Below are 25,221 nucleotides of genomic sequence, written 5' to 3'. Positions count from 1 at the left end.
TCACCACCAAGAAGGGCTGTAGAGATAGTGAATAGAGAGCCTGGGGAGATTAGAAGACTCCAGTTAAGGTCCTGCCTCTGATTCATACTGTGTGAGCCTTGGAAAGTCCTCTTGCTACCCTAGGCAGCAAGGTGGTACAGTGGCTAGAGCACAAGGCTTAAAGTGAGGAAGATCTGAGTTCAAATGGGGCCTCAGACATTTACTAGCTGTAGGTCTCTGGGCAAGTCACTTAACCTGCTTTGCCTTAGTTTCCACACCTGTAAAAGGAGATGGAGAAAGAAATGGCAAATTCCTCCAGTGCTTTTCCCAAGAAAACCTCCAAAAGGGGTCATAAAAAGTCAGACAAAACTGAAATGAATGAACATCAACAACTCTAGGCAAGTCTGTAAGATCAAGTTGTAGAAAAGATGTTTCTCCTCATACCGATGAAATAATAACAGCAAATGATAATAAACATTTATATGAGAGTTTACTTTATACCAGACACTGTGTACCACTTTATACCATAACTGGGTAGTAGCTGGTATTATTGGTCCCGTTTTACAGAGGAGGAAACTGAGACAGATAGTGATGAAGTGACTTGCCCAGAGTCACACAGCTAGCATGTGTCTGAGTCTGGATTTGAACTCTTATCTTCCTGACTCTAGATCCAGTGTTCTCTATCCATCACACATCTATCTGCCTATGAATCGCACATCCAGGCTTTTATCTTTTATTTATAGACATGTCATCACCCAAGTTAAGATTCTTGAGAGATGGGACTTGTTTGCTTTTTATTTTTATTTCCCCAGCACCTGACCCAGTGCCTAACACACAGTAAGCAGTCTTGGTTAGGTTGGGTTTTTATTAATATTTTTCCTCACTTCTTACCACTATCCTTATCTGGGGGAAAAGCTACTAGACAGCAATGTGACCATAAGACAGATGGGTTTGGAGAAATCACTGTGAGCAAAAAAAACACTTTAAATAATGGAGGATGGGCAGTGTACCGAAGGAGAGGATTATAACCACATCCTCCATGCTTTGGTAGATAATCTTCAGGAGTTGAGAAGATTCAAAAAATGTCATTTCCTGCTACCTATCTTTTGGTGATGAGCCTGTCCATCCCTTATACACACCAGATGTGATTCCTGGGTTCTACAAAAACAAGACTAGGTAAAACAACCTTACTGGGGGCAATGAGTCCCAGAAAAACAATGTTATGAGCCTAGTATTCCAATGGGGCTTCATGACATTGTGGTGAGATTTCATTATAATATTTAGATTGGTCTTTGGACACAAACACATTCCTAGACTTTTCCTCAAAGACTTTGAGAATGGAGAGTCTTGAGATCATAGATTTAGAGCAGGAGGAGACTTGCTAGTTCAGTCCTCATTTTACAAATGAGGAAACTGAGGCTTGGGGAGGTTAAATGACTAGGTCACAGAACCAGTAAGTGTTAGAGGTGGAGTAACACAGACCTTCCTGCCACCACTTCTAGCTCTCACTACACCATGCCTGCTGCTTCTTTAGGAAGCATCAAAGTAAGACTAAGGTGGAAATCCAGGATATACTCATGTTTAAATCTGAAGAAATCAGGGATACTTCAGACTATTCTGATTCTTTTGGTCAGAATTAGAGTATATGGGATATTACCATCAATCAATCAACAAGAATTCATTAAGTGCCTACTATGGGTCAGCCACAGGGATAAAAAGACAAAAGTGAAACCCTCAAAAGAATCAGAGTTTTAGATCTAGAAGGAACCTTAGAGGCTATCTAGTCTGGTTTCATGATTTTAAAGATTAGGAAACTGAGGTCCAAAAAAGGTTATATGTTGCCTGAGGTCCCAGAGATCGTCAATAGCAGAGCTAGAATTCGACCCCTGGTTCTTTGGCTTCCAATCTTTCTGCTGTTATTGTGTAAATCCTAAATTCGAACCTTCTTATATACCATTGTCCTTGTCCTTGCTTCCATTTTCTGCTTTCCTCCCACAAGTAGATAGCATGGCTCAGCAGAGAAAACAACTGCACCCAAGATGGGAAACTTGGGTTTTATACTGGCTTTGACTTTTAGCTTGGGTAAGTAATTTCATGCGGCAGTAGAAATGAGACTGCTTTTGGCATAGTCAGAGAAGACCTGGAATCAAATCTGGATCTTCTATTTACTATGTATATAACCTTGTACCAATCCTTTAAACTTTCTTCATTTCCCACACCTAGATAGTGAAGGGATTGGACTGGATGGTTTCTAAAGTTTACTTCTAGCGCTAAATCTGTGATCCTTTTTTGGGGATCTTTTACTTTTCTTCCCTTCCAGCTCTAGAGCCCATTATTCTTATATTATTATCCTCAAACTCCCTGATCTCAGTATCCTTATTTGTAAAATAGCATTAATAACAAACATTTTCACTAATAGTGAGGCAGCTAGATGGTAAACTAGGTCTGGAGTTCAAATCTGGCCTCAAACACTTGCTGTGAGACCCTGAGCAAATCACTTAACTTCTGTCCATGGACAGATGAGATAATATTTGTAAAATGATTTATAACCTTTTTATCTACTTCATTGGATCATAGTGAGAAGAATGGTTTGTAAACTGTATACTTTAATAGAAATAGTTCTTTCTTTCCTTTTTCTTCCTTCCTTCCTTCCTTCCTTCCTTCCTTCCTTCCTTCCTTCCTTCCTTCCTTCCTTCCTTCCTTCCTTCCTTCCTTCCTTCCTTCCTTCCTTCCTTCCTTCCTTCCTTCCTTCCTTCCTTCCTTCCTTCCTTCCTTCCTTCCTTCCTTCCTTCCTTCCTTCCTTCCTTCCTTCCTTCCTTCCTTCCTTCCTTCCTTCCTTCCTTCCTTCCTTCCTTCCTTCCTTCCTTCCTTCCTTCCTTCCTTCCTTCCTTCCTTCCTTCCTTCCTTCCTTCCTTCCTTCTTTCCTTTTTAAAAACAAAAACCTTAGATCATTGAGTTCAATTCCTTCATTTCCCAAGAGAAGAAACAGGGAGAATAGAAGTGACCTCTCTAAGTTTATATAACTCCTTAGTTAAGGATCCAGGACTAGAATCCACTACTCCTCTCAAGTCAAGCATCTTTCAAATCATTCAGAGAAGTAAATATTTGTTAGCTTATTTTGTTATTTGTGAGTAATTCTTGGTTAAAAAAAGATGTTTCTTTCTTTTTTTTTTTAATGCTTACCTTCTGTCTTGGAGTAGTGGCTCCAAGGCAGAAGAGTGTTAAGGGCTAGGCAATGGGTGTTAAGTGACTTGCCCAGGGTCACACAGCTGAGAAATGTCTGAGGTCAGATTTGAACCTAGGACCTCCCATCTCTGGGCCTGACTCTCAATCCACTGAGCCACCCAGCTGCCCCCCCCCCCAAAAAAAGGATGTTTCTTGGTAGTACATTGGGCTAGATAACATTTGTGGATTAAATGTGGTTCCCAATGACCACAGAATATTGAGAATTGGCATTACATAGAAAAATAAAACAAAACAAGACCTAGAAAACTCTGATCTCTATCATGGCACACATCTTTCCCCAGCCCACAACAATGTTTCTGAGTGTATATATCATATACTCTCACACACACACACACACACACACACACACAAACACATGTATGCATGCAAAGCAAAGGGAGTGATATTTGTCTTCAGTGACAATTCTCCTACCATCCCAGGTACCCATCTTGGGCATCCCATCACCCTATGCCCACCTATCCCTTGTTGGCCACTTGGTTTGTTCTGTGTCAGGCTCCTCTTTACCCTCCCATCTTACTCTCACCAGTGACCATTACATTTTATGTGTTTCATCTACTTGAGGCCCAACTGACCAACTGGCTAAATTGATGAACAAATCTATGTGAATATCCCAGTTGGAGAGGCCGTGGGAATTAGTGGAGAAAACACTAGAATGAGAATAGAGAAACATGAGTTCAAGTTTCAGCTTTTTCACTGATTGTGTGATTTGAAGCAAGTCAGTTAATTTCTCTGGCTTGGTCACTTGGTCACTTCTCTGACTTGGAAATTCCTTGCCTTGGTCACCCTTCACAGGGTTATGGTGTGCAGAATAAAAAAATACATACACATATTTATTCTTTATTATATTTATTATACACATGTTTATTCTTTGATCAAATAATGTACAATGCCCAGGGGTAAGCATGACCACCTCAACATTATGAAAATTATTTAGAGAGTTTAGATACCCAGAACACTGAGGTAAAAAAAACCAAAAACACTTAAAAAATAGAGCCCCAGACCTAGAGTCATAGGACCTGGGTTCAAATTTGACCTCAGCTACTTCCTAACTGTGTGACCTTGGGCAAGTCACTTAACCCTGTTTACCTAGCCATCACCCTCCTTTCTTAGAGTAGTTACTGAGACAGAAGGTTAAGATATATATATATATATATATGTATGTATGTCATACATACATATATATATATAATTTGTTTATAACATTAGTTTTTTAAAAATTGAGTTCCAAATTCTTTCTCCCTCCACCTCCTCCACTCTTTGAAAAGGGAAGCAATACAATAGCAATTATATGTGTAAAATTAGGCAGAACATATTTCCATATTAGCCATATTACAAAAAAGAAAGCAAGAAGAATTTCCAAAGGGAAAATACCCTTTGATTTGTTGTCAGAATTCATCAGTCCAATAGATACTCAAAACTAAATACCTATCAATGCATATCTCTTCATTTATTCATTCAAGAAAATTGATCAAGACCCTAGATACTGAGCTAGGAGCAGGGGATGCAAAAGCACAATCAATCCTTTACTTCACAGGGTATATGTTCTTTTAGAGAGGAGGGAGACAACATGGACACAGATCAGCAAACACAAAATAGATGTCAATTCAATACAAAGTAATTAGGGAGTACTACCACGCAGGGGGATCAGAATAAGTCCTGTGTAGGATATAACATTTGAGTTGACCCTGGAAGGGATTCTAGAAGACAGAGGTAGAGAGGAACTAGGTTCCAGGCATGGAGTGCAGCCTAGGAGAAAGTATGGGGGTGAGAGAAAATTGTGTAATGGAAAAGTCATGTACTAAATTATAGTGCTTGAGCCAGATGAGATGGAAGGTCCTGCGTTCAAATCTGAACTCAGACACTTCCTAGGTGTGTGACCCTGGGCAAGTCACTTAACCCCCCATTGCCTAGCCCTAACTGCTCTTCTGCCTTGGAATCAAGTATTGATTCCAAGACAGAAGATAAAAATTAAAAAAAAAATCATAGTGCTAACTCTTGGCATAAAAGGTTGAATGAATACCTATTAAGCCTTAATATTTCAGCCTGAGGGAATTCACTCTCATAAATATTCTGCATGACCTCTCTTCCAGCACTTGTTAAGACCAGAAGAATCTAACATACTTAACAACACTGAAGTAGACTTAATTGTTTCCCTTTTATATTAAAAACAGATTCTTTTTCTTTTTTAAATAATACTTTATTTCCCCCAATTACATATTTAAAACAGTTTTTAACATTCTTTTTTTATTTTGAGTTCCAAATTCTCTCCTTCCCTCCCATGCTTCCTCCCCTCCTTCCTGCCTGGGATGGTAAGCAATTTGATACCAATTTTATATGTGCAATCATGGAATACTAAGAAAAGGATTCTTTTTTTAAGATTTATAAGCATTTATTAGTTTTTTAAAATTTTATTTATTTTATTAATTTAAAGCATTTTCCCAGGATTACAAAAATCATGTTCTTCCCCTCCCCTCCTCTCAACCCCTCCCATATCTGATGCACAATTCCACTGGGTTTTACATGTGTCTTTGGTCAAGACCTATTAAGGATTCCTTTTCTTGACCCATCCTGTTCAATTCTGAAAACATCTCTTCATTTTCCCCGCCCTATCCTTTGTAATAAAGAATAAAAAAAGAGGCAGAAAAAAAGGTCAGCAAAACCAATCAACATACTATTTGTGTCATAAAATATCTGCACTGTGTCATTAAGAAAATGTGTTAAGTGCCTACTGTGCGCCAGGCCCTGTATAAAGCATTTGGGATACAAAAGTCAAAATGAAACCTGTCCCTACCTGAAGTCACCCATAAAAATGAGATTTGTAATAGAGCTGAGGGGGAAATCGTTGGTGCTCAGGAAAGAACCAGGTTATAAATAGTTGCCTCAGTGACCCAGGACTTGAGATCTCCTTGGCCTGGCTTTGGCTTAAGAGCATGAGCTTAATCCAGAAATGGCACAAGGACAAACCCCTAGGCAAACAAGGTGAGGCTTCAGGATAGGCTGATTCAGGAGTATGGGAGGCCCCCGGAGAGGGGCGCAAGGCTTAGAGAAGCCTGGGTAGCCCCAGAGCTCCCCTTTCCCCAACCTGCTTTCATCTCTACAGCCCTGGGGTTGACACTAAGGCAGATGCAGAAAGAGAAGGTTCGAACTTTGTCCATTGGCAATTCTGTGTGGGATGATGGCGAGAGAGGCTTCCTGACCTCCTCTTTGGAAGCGCTAATTCTGAGAAAAGAAAGATAATCCTTGCCCTTGAAGATGTCCCAGAGCCCTGACCTGCTCAGAAGACTTTTGTGCCTGCTTCTCCATGGCCACTGGGGGAAGATGCAAACTGTCATTTCAGGTCATCCGCTGACTGGCTCTCATTGATCTCTCCAGCTTTATTTCAACCAATTAATCAATAAACACCTGTTAAATACCTTCTATGAGCCAAGCTGCAGGGGAAAAAATGCAAAAATGACCATTTCTGCCCTCAACAAACGTACATTCTACTCTGCCATATTCAGAGAGGAATAAATCCAGAACTTAGACAAAATACACAGGGATGGAGGGGACTCCACTCACAATCGAGCCAATCAGGAAGAGAATGGCATGAAACTAGATTGTCCATTGTCTAGCACAAGTACCTTGTTGCCTGGAACATAGTAGGGCTTTACTAGACATTTCTTGAATTGAATTCAAGTGAATCCCTGATCTTGTCCTGCCCTGTAGGAACTCGCAGTCTAATGGGAGAGGAGATAAAAAACAAATATGGATAAACAAACTATGCGCAGGCTAAAAAGGAAATAATTAGTAATTATTAAACTAAAATTTTATTATTTTATAATTAAATTATAAATGTATAATTATATAAAATATTTAAAATATACATAAAATTAAATGATAAATTATTTTAAAATTATTCAATAGTAAACACTAGAATTATATTATTTTATTTTTGGTATCTCTTGCTTATTTTCCTGTAAGTTGAGTGGTATAATGGATGAGAGCTAGACTGGGGTCGGAAAGACCTGAGTTCAAATCTAGTTTCATATCTTTACTAACTGTGTGTCTCTGGGTGAGCCACTTAACCTCTATCTGCCTCAGTTTTCTTAATCATAATAATAAATCATAATAGCATTTTTCTCCTAAGGTTGTTGTGAGGATCAAGTGAAATATATATATATATATATATATATATATATATATATATATATATACACATATTTAAAACCTTACCTTGTGTCTTAGAATCAACAATGTGTATTGGTTCCAAGGCTGAGGAGTGATAAGGGCTAGGCAATGGGGGTTAAATGACTTGCCCAGGGTCACACAACTAGGATGTGTCTGAGACCAGACTTGAACTCAGCACCTTCCATCTCTAGGCCTGGCTCACAATCTATTGAGCCACCCAGCTGCCCCCCAAATGAAATAATTTTTGCCAAGCACTCAGCATAGGAGATACTTCCTTCACTGTCATTTTTCATCTCTGTAGGACATCTAATGACATTCATTTAACCAATGTTCATTAAGTGAAGAGTGAATAGATGGGAATTGTCAGCTGTGGGGGACCTCATAGATTTCTTAGTCTTCAGGAGATCTGAGAGTTAGACTAAGGGGTAAGGAAACATCACAGAATTTTAGAGCTTTGAAGGGCCATCTAGTCCTTCCCTTACTGGAAAGAAATCCCCACTAACCCAACAAGAAGTCATCCACCCTCTGCCTGAAAACCTCTAAAGGAGAGGGAACTCATTCCTTCCCAAAGCAGGCCATTCTACTTTGGGAAAACTTGAATCCTTAGAAAGATTCAAAGATATCAACTCTAAACTCATCTCTCTCAATTTCTACTCTTTAGTCTTGGTTCTTGCCTCTGGAGTCTAATAGAACAAGTCAAATTTATGTCTTCCTGATGGCACCTCTTCCTTGACAACCATTCCCATTTCTGCTTCGAGAATCAACTTGTCCAGGTTTATTATCTCCATTTCCTTTGGTTGGTACTTGTATATCATGGACTCAAGTCCTTCCCTTTTCTGGTTGTAATTTTCTAGTCATTCTCTAGTTTATGTATTTGATTTGTAAACTGTGGTGCCCTGACCCAACACAATCCTCCATATGAGAGATGAGAACATAGGCACAATCACCCCTTTATTTCTGGAAGCCATGTTTGCTGCTAAGACGGCATTACTTTTTTTGATGACTCTGTGAACTACTAAAATGACCAAAAGGAACTTCAAATTAATAGCTAATATTTCTATATAGCAATTTGATGGTTTTCAAAATGTTTCAATTATGTTATCTCCTTTGATCCTCACAACAGCCCTCCGAGCTAGGCAAGTTATTATCTTCACTTACAGATAGGAAACTGAGGCTGAGAGATCCTGCTGAGAATTATGCAACTAGTAAGTAGCTGAGGCAGGATTCAAACTCATAAGTTCCTGACTTGAAGTCTAGCACTCTATCTGCCATACCACATAACTGCCTTAAAGACCAGGCTATTTGGATTGCCCAAGCTGGGCAGCGATGCATTCACGACTGATTTCAGATTATGATCTGCATCTCACTCAATTGTATATAGGGTGGAGTGTGGTCAAGGGAAGCCAGGTCTTGGGAGCTCAGGTCCATGGGTCAGCTCAGAAGGCAAATGGAAATAGGGGTAGTTTGGCCAACGACTGTCCTAGAAGAGATGATGGCACAAGATGGTGATGAGATGGAGATCAGTAATGTAAGTAAGAGAGTGCAAATGGGGCAGCTGTCCCAAGGGCACAGTCTGGATGAGGTATTAAGAGGGCAGGTGCCAGCAAGTATCTATTAGGCAACTACTATATACCAGGCTGGGTTTTGTGCTAATTGCTGGGGATTCTAAGACAAAAATGAAATAGTCCCAGCCCTCAAGGAGTTTGCATTTTATCAGGGGGGACAATGTAGATGTCTATAAATAGATACAGAATATATATAAACACAAAAGGTCCAACAGAGTCAGAGCTAGAACTCAGCCGCTAATAACTTGTTCCATGACCATGGGCACATTCGTGTGCCTGTCAGGACCTCAGTTTCTTTGTCTCTGAAATGATGGGGGGGGGGAGGAATTGAATGAGATAAACTGAGGTCTCTTCTAGCTTTGCAATTCTAGGATTTTATGGTTCCATGATTGGGATTATGTTCATATGAGTTCATACTCATACTATAGTAGGCTGAAAGGAGGTTTCAATTGATATGAAATCAGTTCTCAGTTGATCAATCAACTTATTGAAAGTAGGCTCCAACATAATTTTTGTTATTTCATTGCATTTTTGATGTCCAAGTAATACTTTGGGATTATACATCTGATTTCTATTTTTACTTGTAAGCTAAAAGAGAGACAGAGACATAGAGAGAGATAAAGAAATAGAGATAGAGTTAGAGATAGAAAGGTAGAGAGACAGAGTTAGAGAGAAATAAAAAGAATTGAGAATTCAAAGAAAAATATCTTTAATACTTGTATTCAAGTTGGTTGTAGAAAGTGGCCAATAAGGCAAGGAGCTAGTGTGTGTGTGTGTGTGTGTGTGTGTGTGTGTGTGTGTGTGTGTGTGTGTGTGTGTGTACTTGTAGGCATTTCCTCTGACAACACAGAACCTTATTAGGTAAGTCTTGAGGGATGTCCTAATGCCCAGAAAGGTTGAGCAACTTGCTTGTGGTCACACAGCAAGTAAGGGACAGAGGTGGGATTTGAATCCCGGTTCTTCCTTAGTTTTAACTACAGCTAACCCTCTAATATGGCACATTTTTACCAAATGTTAAGGTAATTCAATAGCTGGTATAGTTGTGCACGTTAATCAAATAGGAGTATGACTTAGAGGTGAGGTGAGGAGAATGTTCTCCCTTTAGAAAAAAAAAATTCTTTTTAACATTTGTTTTTTAAAAAATTGGTTTCCAAATTCTTTCCCTTCCTTCCATTCCTCTCTCATCCATTTTGAGAAGGCAAGAAATATATCAATTATACAGGTGAAGTCATGCAAGACATGTATCCATATTAGCCCTGTTGACAACAAAAAAGCAAAACAAATACAAGAAGTGAAAAAATGTTAGACTGTTAATAGGATTGTAGCATTCAGTACAAGGAGGGTGCTGGCTCTGCTGTTCTATGTCATGGTCACATATTGGGAGTTCTAGGTTCAGTTTTGAATGTGAAATTTTAGGAAGGCCTTTGATGAACTAGCATATGTCCAAAGAAAGGTAACCAAGATAGTGAGGGGGCCAGGGGCCAATACATATGGAGGAACTGGGGCTGCATAGTCCAAAAGGAAAATTATTTGAGATAATAAAATTAATGATAAATAGCTAATATTTAAATAGTGTTTTGAGGTATGCAAAGCACTTCATAATTATTATCTCTTTCAATCTTTATGACCCTGGGATAGATGCTTTTATTATCACCCCCATTTTACATACGAGAAAACTGAGGCCAAGAAAATAATTTACTCAGGGTCACATAGCTAGTAAGTGTCTGAGTCTGGATTTGAACTTAGGTCTTCTTGATTCCAGATTTAGTGCTCTCTTCCTGATACAACCTAGCTGTCTCTAATACAAGGGTTTACATGCCACTTTAAGGTTTGCAAAGTGTTTTTAACATATATTATCTCAGTTATTCTCACAATAACCTTGTGAGGTATTTGCTATTATTATCCCCAGTTTACAGATGAGGAAATAAAGGATGAGAGCAATTAGATGACATACCCAGGTCACATAGCTAAAAAAGAGTCTGAGAGGGAATTTGAACTTGTCTTCCTGATGCCAAGCCCAGCACTATCTATTATACCACCTAGCTGCCTTTGGCAAAACAAATGAAACATCTTGAAGTATTGGAGGAACCATGACAAAGATCAGATTTATTTTTTTCCCACTTACTCCCAGAGGACAGAATTAGGACCAGCAGTTAAAAGTTGTAAAGAGGAAGATTTTGGGTCAATTATTTGTCATGTTACCTTAATTCCTGGATATCTTCTTTTCCCCTTCCTTTGTAACAAAGAACAAAAAAAGAAAGAGGGGAAAAAGCAGGACAGCAAAACCAATTAATTTATTAATTGTCTGAAAATATAGGCAATATTCCAAGCAATTAATCTTGTCTGAACATAGTTATTTGCATATTAGACTGTTAGCTCCTTGAGGGTCAGGGCTGTCCTTTGTCGTTTTTTGGACCCTTAGCACTTAGTACAGTGCCTGGCACAGAACAGGCACTTAATAAATGTTTATTGACTGCCAAAAGAGTGGTGGATGCCTACTCTGTGCTAGGTATAGAGAATTCAAAAGCAAAAAATGAAGAGTCCCTGGTTTATAAAGGAGTCTGGCTTGATATAAGGAAGAACTTCAGTCAGGAAGTAGCTCTAATAAATGGGCTTTGCTTGGAAGTGATACATTGCCCCACTAGAGATATTTGAGAGGAGCTGAAATGATCACTTGTCAGGGATGCCAAAAAGAGGATTCTATTTATCCCTAGAATCTTCTAGATGATAGCAGAGATTCTAGGACTTATTAAAATAATTTCCTCTCTTTTTGCCTCAGTTTCCTTCCCTGAAAAAAGGATGGGATTGGGCTAGGTCACTATGCCAAGTGACCAGACCCTCAGAGAACTTGGTAATCTGACAAACCAGTATGTTACCTTGTTAATAGGAGAAAGATGGAGAGATGCATGCCCCAGGTTACATCTCTCAGCACTTCAAAGAGTCAGGGAGAAACCTTTTCAGTTGAGTTTGGCAAGATTTAGTAGTGAGAGAAGGCAGAAGACTGTGGGAAAGTGATGATGCTGGTCTATAGCAGAGAGAAAACAGTTCCAAGGATAGTAGTCAAGCTGATTAAACCCAGGATATCCTTCTCCCCACCCCCCAAATATTCTAGTTTTGTCCCTTTATGTAAGCCACAATGAGAAATATAGATGTTCAAAGCTCATTGCAAAAGAAACCATATTAATATCCCTCTTCTGTCCTATACCTTTTCCCCTCCTCTCAGAAAATCCCAATTTTCCTCTTCCTTCAAGGTCTAGTTCAAGCCTTTCCTTTTCCATGAAGCCCTCTCTGACTATTGTAGTTTCCACTGATCCTTCCCTTATCTCCTATAGCACAATTCCCTCTTAATTATGTGGCCCTCCAGTAGTCTCCTGAGGGACAGGTTAAGCTTGAGGGCAGGGACTGAGTTTTCTATCACAGAATCACTGAACCTCAGTGTTAGAAGAACTTCAGAGCTCATCAAATCTAATCTGTATCTAAAAAGGAATTTTCTCTTATATCCCCAACAAATGGTCATCTAGGATCTGCTTTAAGACCTCCAGTGACTGAGAGCTCACCACCCCCCCAACAGAACCAGATCCACAATTGTTAGAAAGCATGTCTTTTTATTGAACCTGAGTCTTCTGGGCAGTTGCTACCCTTTTCTCTTTTAATTGATCTCTGGGGTCTGATCCCTCTTTCTCACCATTTCCCCTCGAGGACTTGGAAAACTAATGTCACTCCCTGTTAATTCTTCTCTTTCTTAGGATAAATATTCTCAGGTCTTTCAACCAGTCCTCATTTGGCATGATCTTGAGGCCCTTCCTCATGTAGTTCACCCCTCTCTAGACCTGCCCTGGTTAGTTAATGCCCTAGGTACATCATGCTCTCTAGAACTATGCCTGGTTATCCAGAAATAGTCTAATTGCACCCAGGGAAGTTCTGTTAATGCTTAACAATCAGTTCTCTTTTAAAAAATGTTGCTTTATTAACATCTTCTCCTTCACTTGAATTTAGACAATCAACAAAACAATAAACCAAGTCCTGATTTGTAGTGCTGCCAATATCAGAGGTATAAATGCTTACACTGAAAATTTAAATATCAGCTCTCTGATTTGTTCAATTTGGCTTCAACTTATCCCTGATGGCATCTTACATATCTTCAAGCACAGTGCTGAGCTTAGGGTTGTGGGTTCAATGCTGTAGCTATCAACCACACCAACCATAGGGTCACTGGCGTAGTTTTCTGTGCAGGTGCTCAGGCTATTGCAGCTTAAACAATTATTTTTTTAATTAATAAAAATTGATTTTCTCTCTTTTCCTTTCCCCCCATCCTTCAATGAGATAAACAAATAATAAATATAGTCAAGAACACATTCCCACATTAGGCATGACCAAAAGATTTATTCTTTCTATCTTGACCACTTTGTCAAGTAGCATGTTTCCTCCTGGGTTCTCTGAAATTGGGTGTTGGTCGTCATGTGGATCAGAGTTTTCCTCAAGTCTTTCAGAATTGTTTGGGTCTACAATGTGGCTTCTATTGCCCAAAATTGGCCTTTGGGTTCTGTCCATTTCATTCATTTTGCAGCATTTCAGGCTGTGTCTTTTCAGCACCAAGGACAGAGAGGAACCTTCTAAGGACTAGATATGGGCCATTGAAGACATAGTCTCTGGGTTTTAAGCTGGTGGCCAGGTTTCTGTAAAGGCTGATCCAGTAAATAAATAGGCCATGAGCAAGGAGGGGAGGAAGAAAAAGGATAAATGATTTACTCTTACCCTAGGGAAATGATTCTGAGGCAAAAGGAAGTTTTTATGATTATCCTTACCTCTTGAGTCCTCCATTAAGATCCAAACAAGAATTAGATTGGAAGGGGAGGCAGTAGATGAAATTGTGATCCTACAAGAATCAATAGGCCTCTTTGGGCCATGGTCTCTTCATCTATGAAATGAGTTTGTCAACCCTTGCCATACCAACCTCTTCAGAGCCATTTTTTTCTTCTTTGTTTTTATTTTTCTAAGTGAAAAAAGTACAATTTGATCTGCATTCACTAGTTCATCCATTCTCTCGCCTTTAGAGCCATATTTTTAAGGGCAACAACAGTGATGGCTCATGTTTATGTATCAAGGTAAGATTTGAAAAAAGGATTGTATATATTATCTTATTTGATCCTCACAACAATCCTTTGAGGTAGGTGCTCTTGTTGTCCCCATTTTACACATGCAGACAATGAGGCAAAAAAAAGTTTAACTTCTAAGGTCAGGGTCATATAGCTGGCAAGTCTTCTACAAGACTGAGACTTGGGCCTGCTGGATTCTGGGTTTGATACTGTTATCAAATATGCTCCTCTATCTCTCACATAAGACAGTATCAGAGAAAATGCTTTGGAAAGTATGAAGTGTTATGTAAATGTGAGATGAAGCTGTCTTCTCTGTTTTATAAATGAAGAATGCAAGGCCCTGAGGAATGAAGGAAGTTGGTTAAGGTCCTACAACTAACCAACACCAGAAACAAGATTAGGACCCAGGCCTCCTCTTTCTACTGTATGTGCAATTATCAGCATCAATGTCCTTGAATTGACCACATATTGGAAAATGTCTCTTATGTCTCATATCCCTCACATCTACCCACAGACTAGGTAATTCCTATATCTTGTTCATTAGGTTGAGATAAAATTTACCCCCCCCCCCAATAAAACCTATGTCTATTTTAGGAGATTTTACCTCTTTGAGCCCTCTGGAATCACAGGATGTTAGAGCTAGAAGATAACAGATATTTTTACAAAAGATATTTTTACATATAGGGAAACTGAGGTCCAGAGAAATAAAAGTGACTTGTGGAAGGCCATGTGTAAGAGACAGGATTTGAATCTAGATCTTCTAACTCCAGAGCAACATTCTTTCTTCCCTACTATTTTTTAAATATCTATCTATCTATCTATCTATCTATATTTAATAACTATTTGTTATTTTCAGTTTGGGGAGACACTGCTTTGTCTGAGCCCTGGGGCTCATGGGCATAGTTATAGTTCTCACCTTTTTCTCAGGCTTAGGGGATGAGAGAGAATCTTGGTGTTGTTCTCTAGTAGCTCCTTTACAAAAGATCTCTTCTAACATTGATCAAATAGCATTTATTAGGCACCTATTATATACCAGACCCTGTACTAGGCAATAGAAATACATGGACAAAAAATGAAACTCCCAATGAGCTTGTATTCAAATTGCGGAGATTTCAAGGACAGCCTAAATATAAAGTTTATCTGCATACTGCACAAAGTGGTTAGTAATAATAGCACTTTATGAATATGTGATTTATCTTCCCAACAACCCTGAGAGGCAGATGCTATTATTATCTTCATTTTACATATTGAAGAAGCTGAGGCAGAGAATGGTAAACTGGCTTGCCCAAGGTCATGCAGCAAAGTGTCAGGCTGGATTTAAACTCAAGTTTTCTCCATTCCAGGCCTAGAACTCTATTCACTGTGCCACCTAGGTACTTAGTTAAATAAAAGATAGTATAAGGAAGGCAATAGTAGTTGGGGTTGGGATGGGGGTGGGGTGTAGGTATCAGAGAAGATTTCATGCAGAAAATGGTACCTGAGCAGCTAGGTCCTTTCTCCAAATTTGTGGGGTTTGGGAGAATTTTGAAGCTGTCCACTGGTCATCTTTTACTTTCATAAAATTACTAGCCCTTGTCCTTTTCTTTTTTGGGGGAGGGGGAAGACTGATTCTACCTATTTTCCCCAGGCTAGACTACATGCTCACTCATTGGCCTAATTCCATTACTGATTGGCATGGATGTTTTTACCCACTCAGTTTCCAACCTGGGCAATGTGCTTCTCCTTAAGGCAACCTGGTGGTCCCCACTTCCATGGGCTTACCATATTGGCATGAGACAGTACAGACATATGATCATTGTTAGCCTTATTTCAGCTCAGAATTCTTAAGTGTGGGCAAACCACAAGTATTCCCTTCCTCCAGGAGCAGAGACTCTAGGTGTGTGCCACTGTGCCCAGCCCATGTCCTTCTCCAGTCATAACTTGCCTTGAAGAAATACTTTAGACTGAGAAGGTGTCTTGGCTTAATGGAAGATGTCTTAACTCTTGCTGCGCCATGGACCCCTTTGGCAGATTGTCCAGAGATTCCTTGTTCAAAAGAATGCTTTTAAATGCATAAAATAAAAATAATTGGATTATGAAAGAAACCAATAACATTAAAATAACAGCTATCACAGGATTTTAAAAAGTAAGTTCATGAGACCTAGTTTAAGAAACCCTGATTTAGCCAATGAAGTCATGGCCTCAGGAAGACCTGGTCAAGTTTGACTTCTTACTCACCATGGCTGTTTGTTCTTGGGCACATTATTGACCTTTCAGTTCTTCCAGGAGGCACTACTTGGCATAGGCAGAGGGAGTTTCCTTCTTTGGAATTCTCTATATTAATGACATTGTATAACCCCCCCCCCCAAGTCTTCTATGCTATATCATAAGCATTTGTCCTTATTGGATTCATGCTTTAACCACCTGCTTGCCATACATCTCCCCCTTACTAGTCATTATTGTTGTAGTTATTTATATTTTAGTTGTATTCTCCTTCTCAATTATAAGTTCCAGAAAGTCAGAGAATCTGATTTTCTTGTATAGACTAGTTTCTGACCTAGCACTTGGCATATAGTAAGTGCCTGATATAAATTATTGATTAGGGTAGGTTTGGTTGGGGTCAAGGAAAATGTTCTGTTTTGTTTTTTTAAGAAATCTGTTCCAAACATATGGGAATTAAAAACCATTTTGTCCAAATACAAGGTAATAAATATGACAATCTAGGTGAAATGGGTGAACATTTACAAGAATATAAATTGCCTAGATTAACAAAAGAGGAAATAGAATACTTAAATAATCCCATATCAGAAATAGAAATTGAACAAGCCATCAAAGAACTCTCTAAGAAAAAATCCCCAGGGTCAGATGGATTCACAAGTGAATTCTATAAAACATTTAAAGAACAGCTAATCTCAATGCCAAACATATGGGAATTTAGTCCTATCATATTTTACTTTTCTCTGAGGTACCCTAAGGCCCATCAAGGTCCCTCCACACCCCTTTGCTAAAGCAAAAGGATTGGGGAAATCGAGCCGATATATATTTATTGATATTTAACCAACCTTGCGTTCCTGGCATAAATACTATCTGGTCATAGTGAATAATCCTTGACATATAATTATTGAACAGTCATTGTATTCCCAGTCTTGAAAGAGGTGACCAGAAAAGGAGAAGACATTTCCCACCGTCAAAGACTTTATAATTTGGTTTGGAGGAGGACTAACTCTTTTGAATAAAATGTTTAGAAGATAGCTGCTCAAAGTGTATGTCTTGACTATAAGCCCAATAGAAGCTGATTTTTTAAATTAAAATTTTTTTATGAGCAAAAACTGGTTTTTTCTTTTGTCCCACCCACCACGGAAAAAAAATCTAAACCTTTGTGGCATATATCTGTATCTCTATATACAAATATACATACACAAAGCAAATATACATCATATATAAATATGATTAAGCATAACAAATTCTCATACTGGCCATGTCCAAAAAATATCTCCTTCTGCACCTTGAGTCCATTATCTGGTTCTGACAGGTAGCAAACTTCATTTTTTATCTTCTTGAATCATGTTTGGTTATTGTGTTCACTGTTTAGCATATTTAAAGATTTCAAAATTAATTTATTCAGTGTTGTTGCTGTCATGTAAACTGTTCTAGATGTGTTTACTTCCTTCTTCCCAAATTCAGAGAGGTCTTCCCAGGTTTTTCTGAAACTATCTCTTTCATCATTTCATAGAGACAATAATATTCCATTATATTGATCAATCATTCCCCAGTTAATAGGCACTCCCTTAGTTTTCTAGCTCTTTGCTACCACAAAAATAGCTGTGGTAAGTGTTTTTACGCTTTTATAAGTTATCTTCCTTTTCCCTTCGTTTTCTTTGGGGTATAATTTAGAGAGGTTGGGGATGGGGGCTTCATGGAGGAGGTGATCCAAAGCAGGCTCTGAAGAATAAGTAGAATTTGGAAAGGAGGGACAACACAGATCAAGGTATGTCAGGTGACGACTGGCCTAATTGGAGCCATGAGAGACCCCTGAGGGGCGATGGTGAATAGAAAGGTGCTAGGTTGTGGAGGATCTTGAAAGTCAGGCAGAAAACTCCCTCTTCTTCAATCCCCTGGCTTAGAAATAACATCTGTGAAGGCAGAGGGATACTAGACATTGACTTCTAGAGATAATAATAATTAATAATAAATGCATTTATATTGCCCTTTAAAGTTTGCAAAGTCCTTTACAATGATTTATTTTTCCAACAATGTGGGGAGGTAGGTGCTATTATTTGAATTTTATGGATGAGGAAATGGAGGTAGGCAGTGTTTAAGTGACTTGTCCAGGGTCACACAGCCAGTAAGTGTCTCAAGGGGTGTTTGAACTGGCAACTTTCTGAGTCTAGGTCCAGCACTCCATCCACTCCCCTGCCTAGCTTCTCTCCAGGCAAGCCCCAGGTAACTAGGGACCTCAGGGACCACTGATTCATATAGCTACATCTCTCTGCTTCCCCTGCAGCCGCATCAAGAGCAATGTGGATGGACGGTACTTGGTGGATGGTGTTCCCTTCAGCTGCTGCAACCCAAATTCTCCTCGGCCCTGCATTCAGACCCAGCTCACCAACAACTCTGCCCACTACAGCTATGACTACCAGACTGAGGAGCTCAATTTGTGGGTCCGCGGCTGCCGGGAGGCGCTGCTCCATTACTACAGCAATATAATGAACACCATGGGCGTCATTGTCTTTCTGGTCTGGCTCTTTGAGGTACACATCTGGCCCCTTTACTTTTAGGTCTCTGTGGTGGGAGTGGCCAGTGAGGAGTTTGTGGGGGGAGGGGGGCAGGCAGGGAAAATCCCATCATCCTTTGGGTTCTAAAGGGTTGGCTGCTTTTAGTTGGGATCTTGCCAAGAATAGCATCGTCCCCATAACAGACCAAGATGGCACCAGCTTGGAGACAGAGTGTGATGACAGAGATGCTGATTGAGATGGGCTTTGCTTTAAGCCAATCCCACATAGAACAGCTAGCATTTGTATAGCTCTTTGAGGTTTGAAAAGCACTTGGACAATATGATCTCATTTAATTTTCACAATCCTGAGAAGGAGATACTATTATCCCCATTTGGTATAGAAGAGGAAACCGAGGCAAACAGTTAAGTGATCTGCCCACAGTCACACAACTAGGAAGTATAAGAGGCTGAATTTAAACTCAGCTCTTCCTAACTTAAGTCCAGGGCTCTATCTACTGAGCTAAAATTTGAACTTGTTGGGGGTAATCATTTGTATCATGAAGGCTTTCAGGGTATGGGGATCCTCACATTTTTATATCAGAAGCTCCTCAGGTACATTTAAAATTCAGGAGCACATCACTGGCTGCAGAGATTGAGATATATCTCTTTTAAAAATCCAGTTCATGTAAATATAAATAAAATTTGTAAATTAAATAAATAAAAATAAAAGTTATGCATTATACAATAATGATATAAATTTATACATTATATAAATAAATATAAATATAATTTATAAATTATATAATTAATAGAAAAATTATAGAATTTATAAATAAAATATAAATAAAATTTATATATTATGTAAATGATATAACTATAACTATAAATATATAAATTTAGCTTATAAAATTGAATTGTCAGTGAGGTTTTTTGTTTGTTTGTTTGTTTTTAACTCTTACCTTCCATCTTGGAGTCAATACTGTGTATTGGCTCTAAGGCAGAAGAGTGGTAAGGGCTAGGCAATGGGGGTCAAGTGACTTGCCCAGGGTCACACAGCTGGGAAGTGTCTGAGTCCAGATTTGAACATCCTGTCTCTAGGCCTGGCTCTCAATCCACTGAGCCACCCAGCTGCCCCCGTCAGTGAGTTTTTTAAAAAAAATACTGCAGAAAGAGCAAAAAGTTCTACTTTCATGTACTTTAATTAAAAAAAATTTAGATCAAAACTTTTTATAAATAAAATATTTAAGGTAAGGTACTAGGAATTACAGGTATACTTTGTTTAAGATATTTATAATAATACTGACATTCTCATAAAAGGTAATGTGTACATTAAATCAGATTTCTACTTTCATGTGCTTTTTTTTTTTAAACCCTTACCTTCCATCTTGAGTCAATACTGTGTATTGGCTCCAAGGCAGAAGAGAGGTAAGGGCCAGGCAATTGGGGTTAAGTGACTTGCCCAGGGTCACACAGCTGGGAAGTGTCTGAGACTAGATTTGAACCCAGGACCTCCCAACTCTGGGTCTGACTCTCAATCCACTGAGCCAGTCAGCTGCCCCCAGAGATGATTCTTAAAGCAATTTTGATATCATTTTTCAGTGCATATACAAAAGCTAACTAGCTAACAAAGCAATGTCCAGCATAGACCCTAAGAAGATGAGTGATTTATAATGAACATAATGAAGTGAAGTAAAAGGTGCTACTAAAGAGCATGAGGGCTATCTGTTCTCCTAAATAATATCAACGTTTCCTCTCTGCAATCTTATTTTCACTATTAATTAGCCCAGCTAACTCTTAAAATAGGCACAGAACAGCTGATTTCAATTTAGCCTGTGTGAGTTATCACAGATTTCAAATGAACACAAGCTGAATTGACCATGTTCTATTGAGTAATGAAATTTATTTGTGTGCAAAAAATGTTCAAACTACTCTCCTCAGTGTTTATATACTTTTAAAGGTTGCTTGAACAAGTGAAATGAATGTTTAACCCTGCAGGTGTGTGTAAAGACCTGAAAATGTCACTTTACTGCCTAAAGATTAATTTGGGAGTAGATGAGCAATTTTATTGATTAAAATTTGGAACTTTGAAAAAAAAAAGACTATGTAGGGAGCAGGAAGGTTGCTCAGTGGATAGCAAGTGAGGCCTGGAGTTGGGAGATCCTGGGTCCAAATATAACCTCAGACACTTCCTAGCTGTGTGACCCTGGGCAAGTCACTTGATCCCTATTGCCTAGGTATTTCTGTTCTGCCTTGGAACCAGTATTTAGTATTGATTCTAAGACAGTAAGGGTTAAAAAAAGGCTGGGCCAGTTGGATAGAAGAGAACATAGTCAGGAACTCAGTCTAATCTAGGAGACAAACAAAACGTGACTCAATGACCCAAGACTTCTTGGATGAGGCGGTTTTAAGCAGGGCTGCTTAGAAGAGTTGCGAGGGGACTTCACCGTGTTGGTGGCTGCACTCTGATTTCTCTCCCCTCCTCTTTCCAGGTGACTGTCACAGCTGGACTGCGATACTTACACACAGCCCTGGATAGTGTGGCCAATCCTGAGGATCCCGAGTGTGAGAGTGAAGGCTGGCTGCTGGAGAAGAGTGTGTCGGAGACCTGGAAATCTGTCCTGGAGAATTTGAAAAAACTTGGCAAAGGCAGCCAGGTGGAAGCAGAGGGTGCTGAAGGCGATCAGGCCCCAGCAGCCAGTTGAGGTGTCTCTAGGGAGCCCCTGCCAGGGACACCCCCACTGAACAATGACGTGTGGGAAGTGGAGGGACTCAGAGGGGCAGTGGAAACTCTGCTCTCCTAATCTAATGTACATTCAGACCCCCAGAGGAGAATGACCATCTCAAAGAAATAAATAATTTTCAGTGGGTGGGTGGGTGGATGGGCGAAGGGGTCCATCTTTGGGGGGTTTCAAATGGAAAGGGGACTCCCTCCAGCTTATTCTTCTTTGGGAAACCCTCACTCTCCCCTTCAAAGGCTTTCTCTCTTCTTTTTTTGTGTGACCCCCAATCCATAAATAGGGATGCTTTACTAAAGGGGCAATAGCTCTATATTCATGATCCTTCTTGCTCCCCTAGTACAGAAAGGTGACCCTAACATCTCTGGGATGGCTGCCTGCTTTTATATATGCTCTTCCCACTGTTCCTCATCCTCTCCAGTGCTTCTCTCCTTTTTTTTTCTTTTTTCTATCACTTCCCTTGCATCCTTTTTGGGTAGGTATCACCCAAATAATTCCAGAATGAGAGACTCCATCTGGGGTTCTGCTCTGTGTAAGTCAGAGAGGTTTCCCTCACTAATTCCAGGCCTGCTTTGTTGCTAAGACCAAGTGGACAAAAGCACCCCTTGAGGAGTCTAGATGGGATCATATTAGAGGAGTCTGAAAAACGAGCTGTTCATTTTAAGTCGTAGCCCAGCACCTTTGCCCAGCTGATGCTGGGGATGTTGGAAGGTGGGGGATAGGGGTGGGAGGGCCAGCTGACAGACCAAGTTTTCTCCTTTCCTAGAGGGGCAGAACCTTCAAGGCCTTGGTGGTTCTAAAATAGAATTCTTCCAGTGTGTGAGCAAAGAAGACAAATAATTTCCAGCCCTTCCCATCTCTAGACATAAGTGTGGTCTTTGACATAGTCCCAGGTTCCTCAGCGATTCACTTTAGATAGAGCGATGAGCAGAGCGGGTCAAAGGTAAACACTGCCACGTTAGATTTCTTTCTTTTAAAAAATATCAAATTATACCTTTGCCCTGGAGAGAAGGGATGCCTCCCGAATAAAAGAACACTTGCCCTTTGGGGAGTGTTGTGTATTTTTCTTGGGGGTAGGGATGCAGGAATAAGTCTAAGTGCCATGTAGGACTCCATAAGCAATACTCCCAACACATCTGGGGATGGCTATCTGGACAAAGGCCCCTTGGGGTGCCCAGAACCTAGACATGAGAAGAGGAACCTGGGTCAGATACATTCAGATACAGTGGAAGAACTCTTGATTTTTGCCTCCAACCTAGAAACTTAGAAAGTAGAACAAGGCAGATGTTCATCAGTTGCAGCCTGAAGGGTCAGTTAAGGAATCTGTTTGCTGGCTGGCCGGCCATTCAATTAAAGACCCATTCTGCAGCCCCTGAGACCAAGACTGGGGGAGAGAACACCTCTCCTGCTGTAGGGGCTAGAGAAGGGACTGCTTAGAGATGTTTTCCCTGTGATGCGTCCCAGTGAAACGTAAGTACCTTCCACGGTCCACTCCTTGCCTTCTTTCTTTACATCTGTGATGGGAACTTCTGAGGTTTTATCACCACTGATCTGACTGCATATCGCTGCCCTTTGCTCTACCATTGAGAGTAGAGTGAAACAATAGGGAACCTTGGATAGAGGGGTCCAGACCCCCAAGTTGTAATCTCTGCTTTGCCATTGGTTTTCCTGTATCCCCAGGCAACCCACCCTGGTTTTTCTATCCTGCAGCTGAAGGAAGACGTGACCTGAGGACCACATTATTTTTTTTTCAGAATGGAACATTGTTCTCAAAGTAGATGAAGACAATAACTGCGCTCAGCAACAGTTCTTTCTGCCCCAAAGTCCCTGTATTAACTTAAAAGTCTGTCACTATAACAGCAAAGCTATGTATCATCTACCTAAATTCACGCCCCTTTCCGGGGCCAAATGGCACCATGCAAATGCTATTTTAGGCTCACACTTGTACCTGTGCTGTTGTCAGCTATAAGATAGACATTAAAAACATTGTCTAGTCAACTCATTTTACACCATGGATCTTGGTGATCTCACAGATGAAAAATTCTCTGGGAAGATTCTGCTCGCCGGCACAATAATAAGCCTTTATCATCAGCCTCTTGTCATCCCCACTTTCACTGGTGCTAGAAAGCTAGCTTGCCAAATGAGTTCAGTTCTGTATTTAGTGAACATCTGGCATGCACAGAACAGTTCCAGGCATTGTGGAGGACAAAGATAAAATCCTTTCTGTCCTCAATTAAGAGCCTGTCATTTGGCAAGGGCACCTCCCACATTATTCCTCTTCTACAGTAAGGGGCTTCAGGAGTTTTTGTGACTGAAAACATTTATCATTTGGTGGCCCACTATCTGGTGATGATTCTCCGACCCCCCACCTTTTTTTTAAACTCTTATTGGTTCCAAGGCAGAAGTGTTAGGGAAGGGAAGGGCTAGATAATGGGGAGAGTGACTTGCCCAGGATCACACAGCTAGGAAGTATCTGAGGCTAGATCTGAAAGCAGGACCTCCCATCTCTAGGCCTGGTTGTCCACCCACTGAGCCACCCAGCAGCCCTGTTCCTCCCTCTCTTAACCGAGCCAGGCTGGCCATATTGCAACAGTTGCACAACCTGGTTGCCAGGTCTGTACCTGAGGCTTTTCCAGATTGGTAGGTAGGGCCGCCTGGTTTCCAAGCCCCCAGAAGTACCTCTACACCATGATAAGGCATCAGAGTAGAATTTTATGGGAAGTAACCCATCATGATACGGAAACTATAAAGTTTATTAAAACACCCAAGTTTAAGGGATTTGGGGGAACGATAGCACAGACTGAGAACATGAAACAACTTCTAATATCTTCCAGGACCTAAATACAGCTAGCTGGTAACTTCAGGACCTATAAATCTTGAGTAACCTTAATATAGTTAAGAAGATTAACTACCAGCCCTGCATCTTCCCACCCGATCCAGGACACTCTTAATGCGGGGGACAGCCCAGGCCAGCAGGTTTGCAGCTTAGCTAGGACAGGGTAAGACATCAATAATGTTCACTCCTTTTTCTACGGTCAAACAAAACTCACTCCTAGTGATGGTCAAGAAAAGGGTAGGCCACCAACGCCACAACCACGAGGATCCAAAGGGCTTAGGGGGATGCTGATAGAGCTCGGAGCATCTCTGAAAATCATTAAAATCAAAGGTGACAGGGCAGTAGGAGAGAATGAAGTTGGGATCTTCCTAACGCATATTCAAGGCCGAACAAGGGAAGAGCAGGACTCTGAGTGAAGGAATGTACCGTTTCCTCTTTTCTTCTGAAAGCAGAGAATGAGTAGAAAAATAAGGTATTGTGGAAATCAAACGGATTGATCTAACTGCCCCCCCTTCTTTTAGTTTTATCTCCCAAAGGGAAAGGCAGGATTAGAAAACAAAGCGCATCTCTCTCGTAAAGTGTTTCCTCTTCCCATCTTCCTATTACTAGTTTTTGGAAATTTGTCAGAAGTAGTAAACCTATGGCTCCTTTTCCTAATTAGGCCCATTGTAAGTCTGTGATGTCTGATGTAGCACAAAGACTTGAGACCAGGAAACCAGAATAAGAAGATTTCCAGAACGTAAACCTAGATCATTAATGACGATACTCAAGCCTTTGGCTGGGGGGAGGCCCTTACAAGGCCTCTTTTCTGCTTTGACTTAGATCCATCACGATCCAGAGTAGAAAGGTCACAAGCTGTCATCCCAATTTAACGTGCAACTTAATCAGGCAAAGTGATGACCAA

General features: G+C 40.2%; 1 protein-coding gene across 1 annotated transcript in view; it reads left to right on the top strand.

Annotated features, from left to right (window-relative positions):
• PRPH2 (peripherin 2) overlaps positions 1–22,527 on the top strand; it is a 29,555-nt gene extending 7,028 nt beyond the window's left edge. The window contains exons 2-3 of the mRNA XM_056818251.1: positions 18,537–18,783; positions 21,236–22,527. Coding sequence (XP_056674229.1) covers positions 18,537–18,783; positions 21,236–21,448 — 460 coding nt within the window. The 3' untranslated portion in view covers positions 21,449–22,527. The remainder of the gene's footprint in view (positions 1–18,536; positions 18,784–21,235) is intronic.
• Positions 22,528–25,221: the final 2,694 nt, after the last annotated feature.

This window comes from Monodelphis domestica, chromosome 2, assembly GCF_027887165.1.
Source record: "Monodelphis domestica isolate mMonDom1 chromosome 2, mMonDom1.pri, whole genome shotgun sequence".
Taxonomy (NCBI): domain Eukaryota; kingdom Metazoa; phylum Chordata; class Mammalia; order Didelphimorphia; family Didelphidae; genus Monodelphis; species Monodelphis domestica.
The sequence above is the reverse complement of the archived record's forward strand: the minus strand, read 5'-3'. Positions and strand labels throughout refer to the sequence as shown.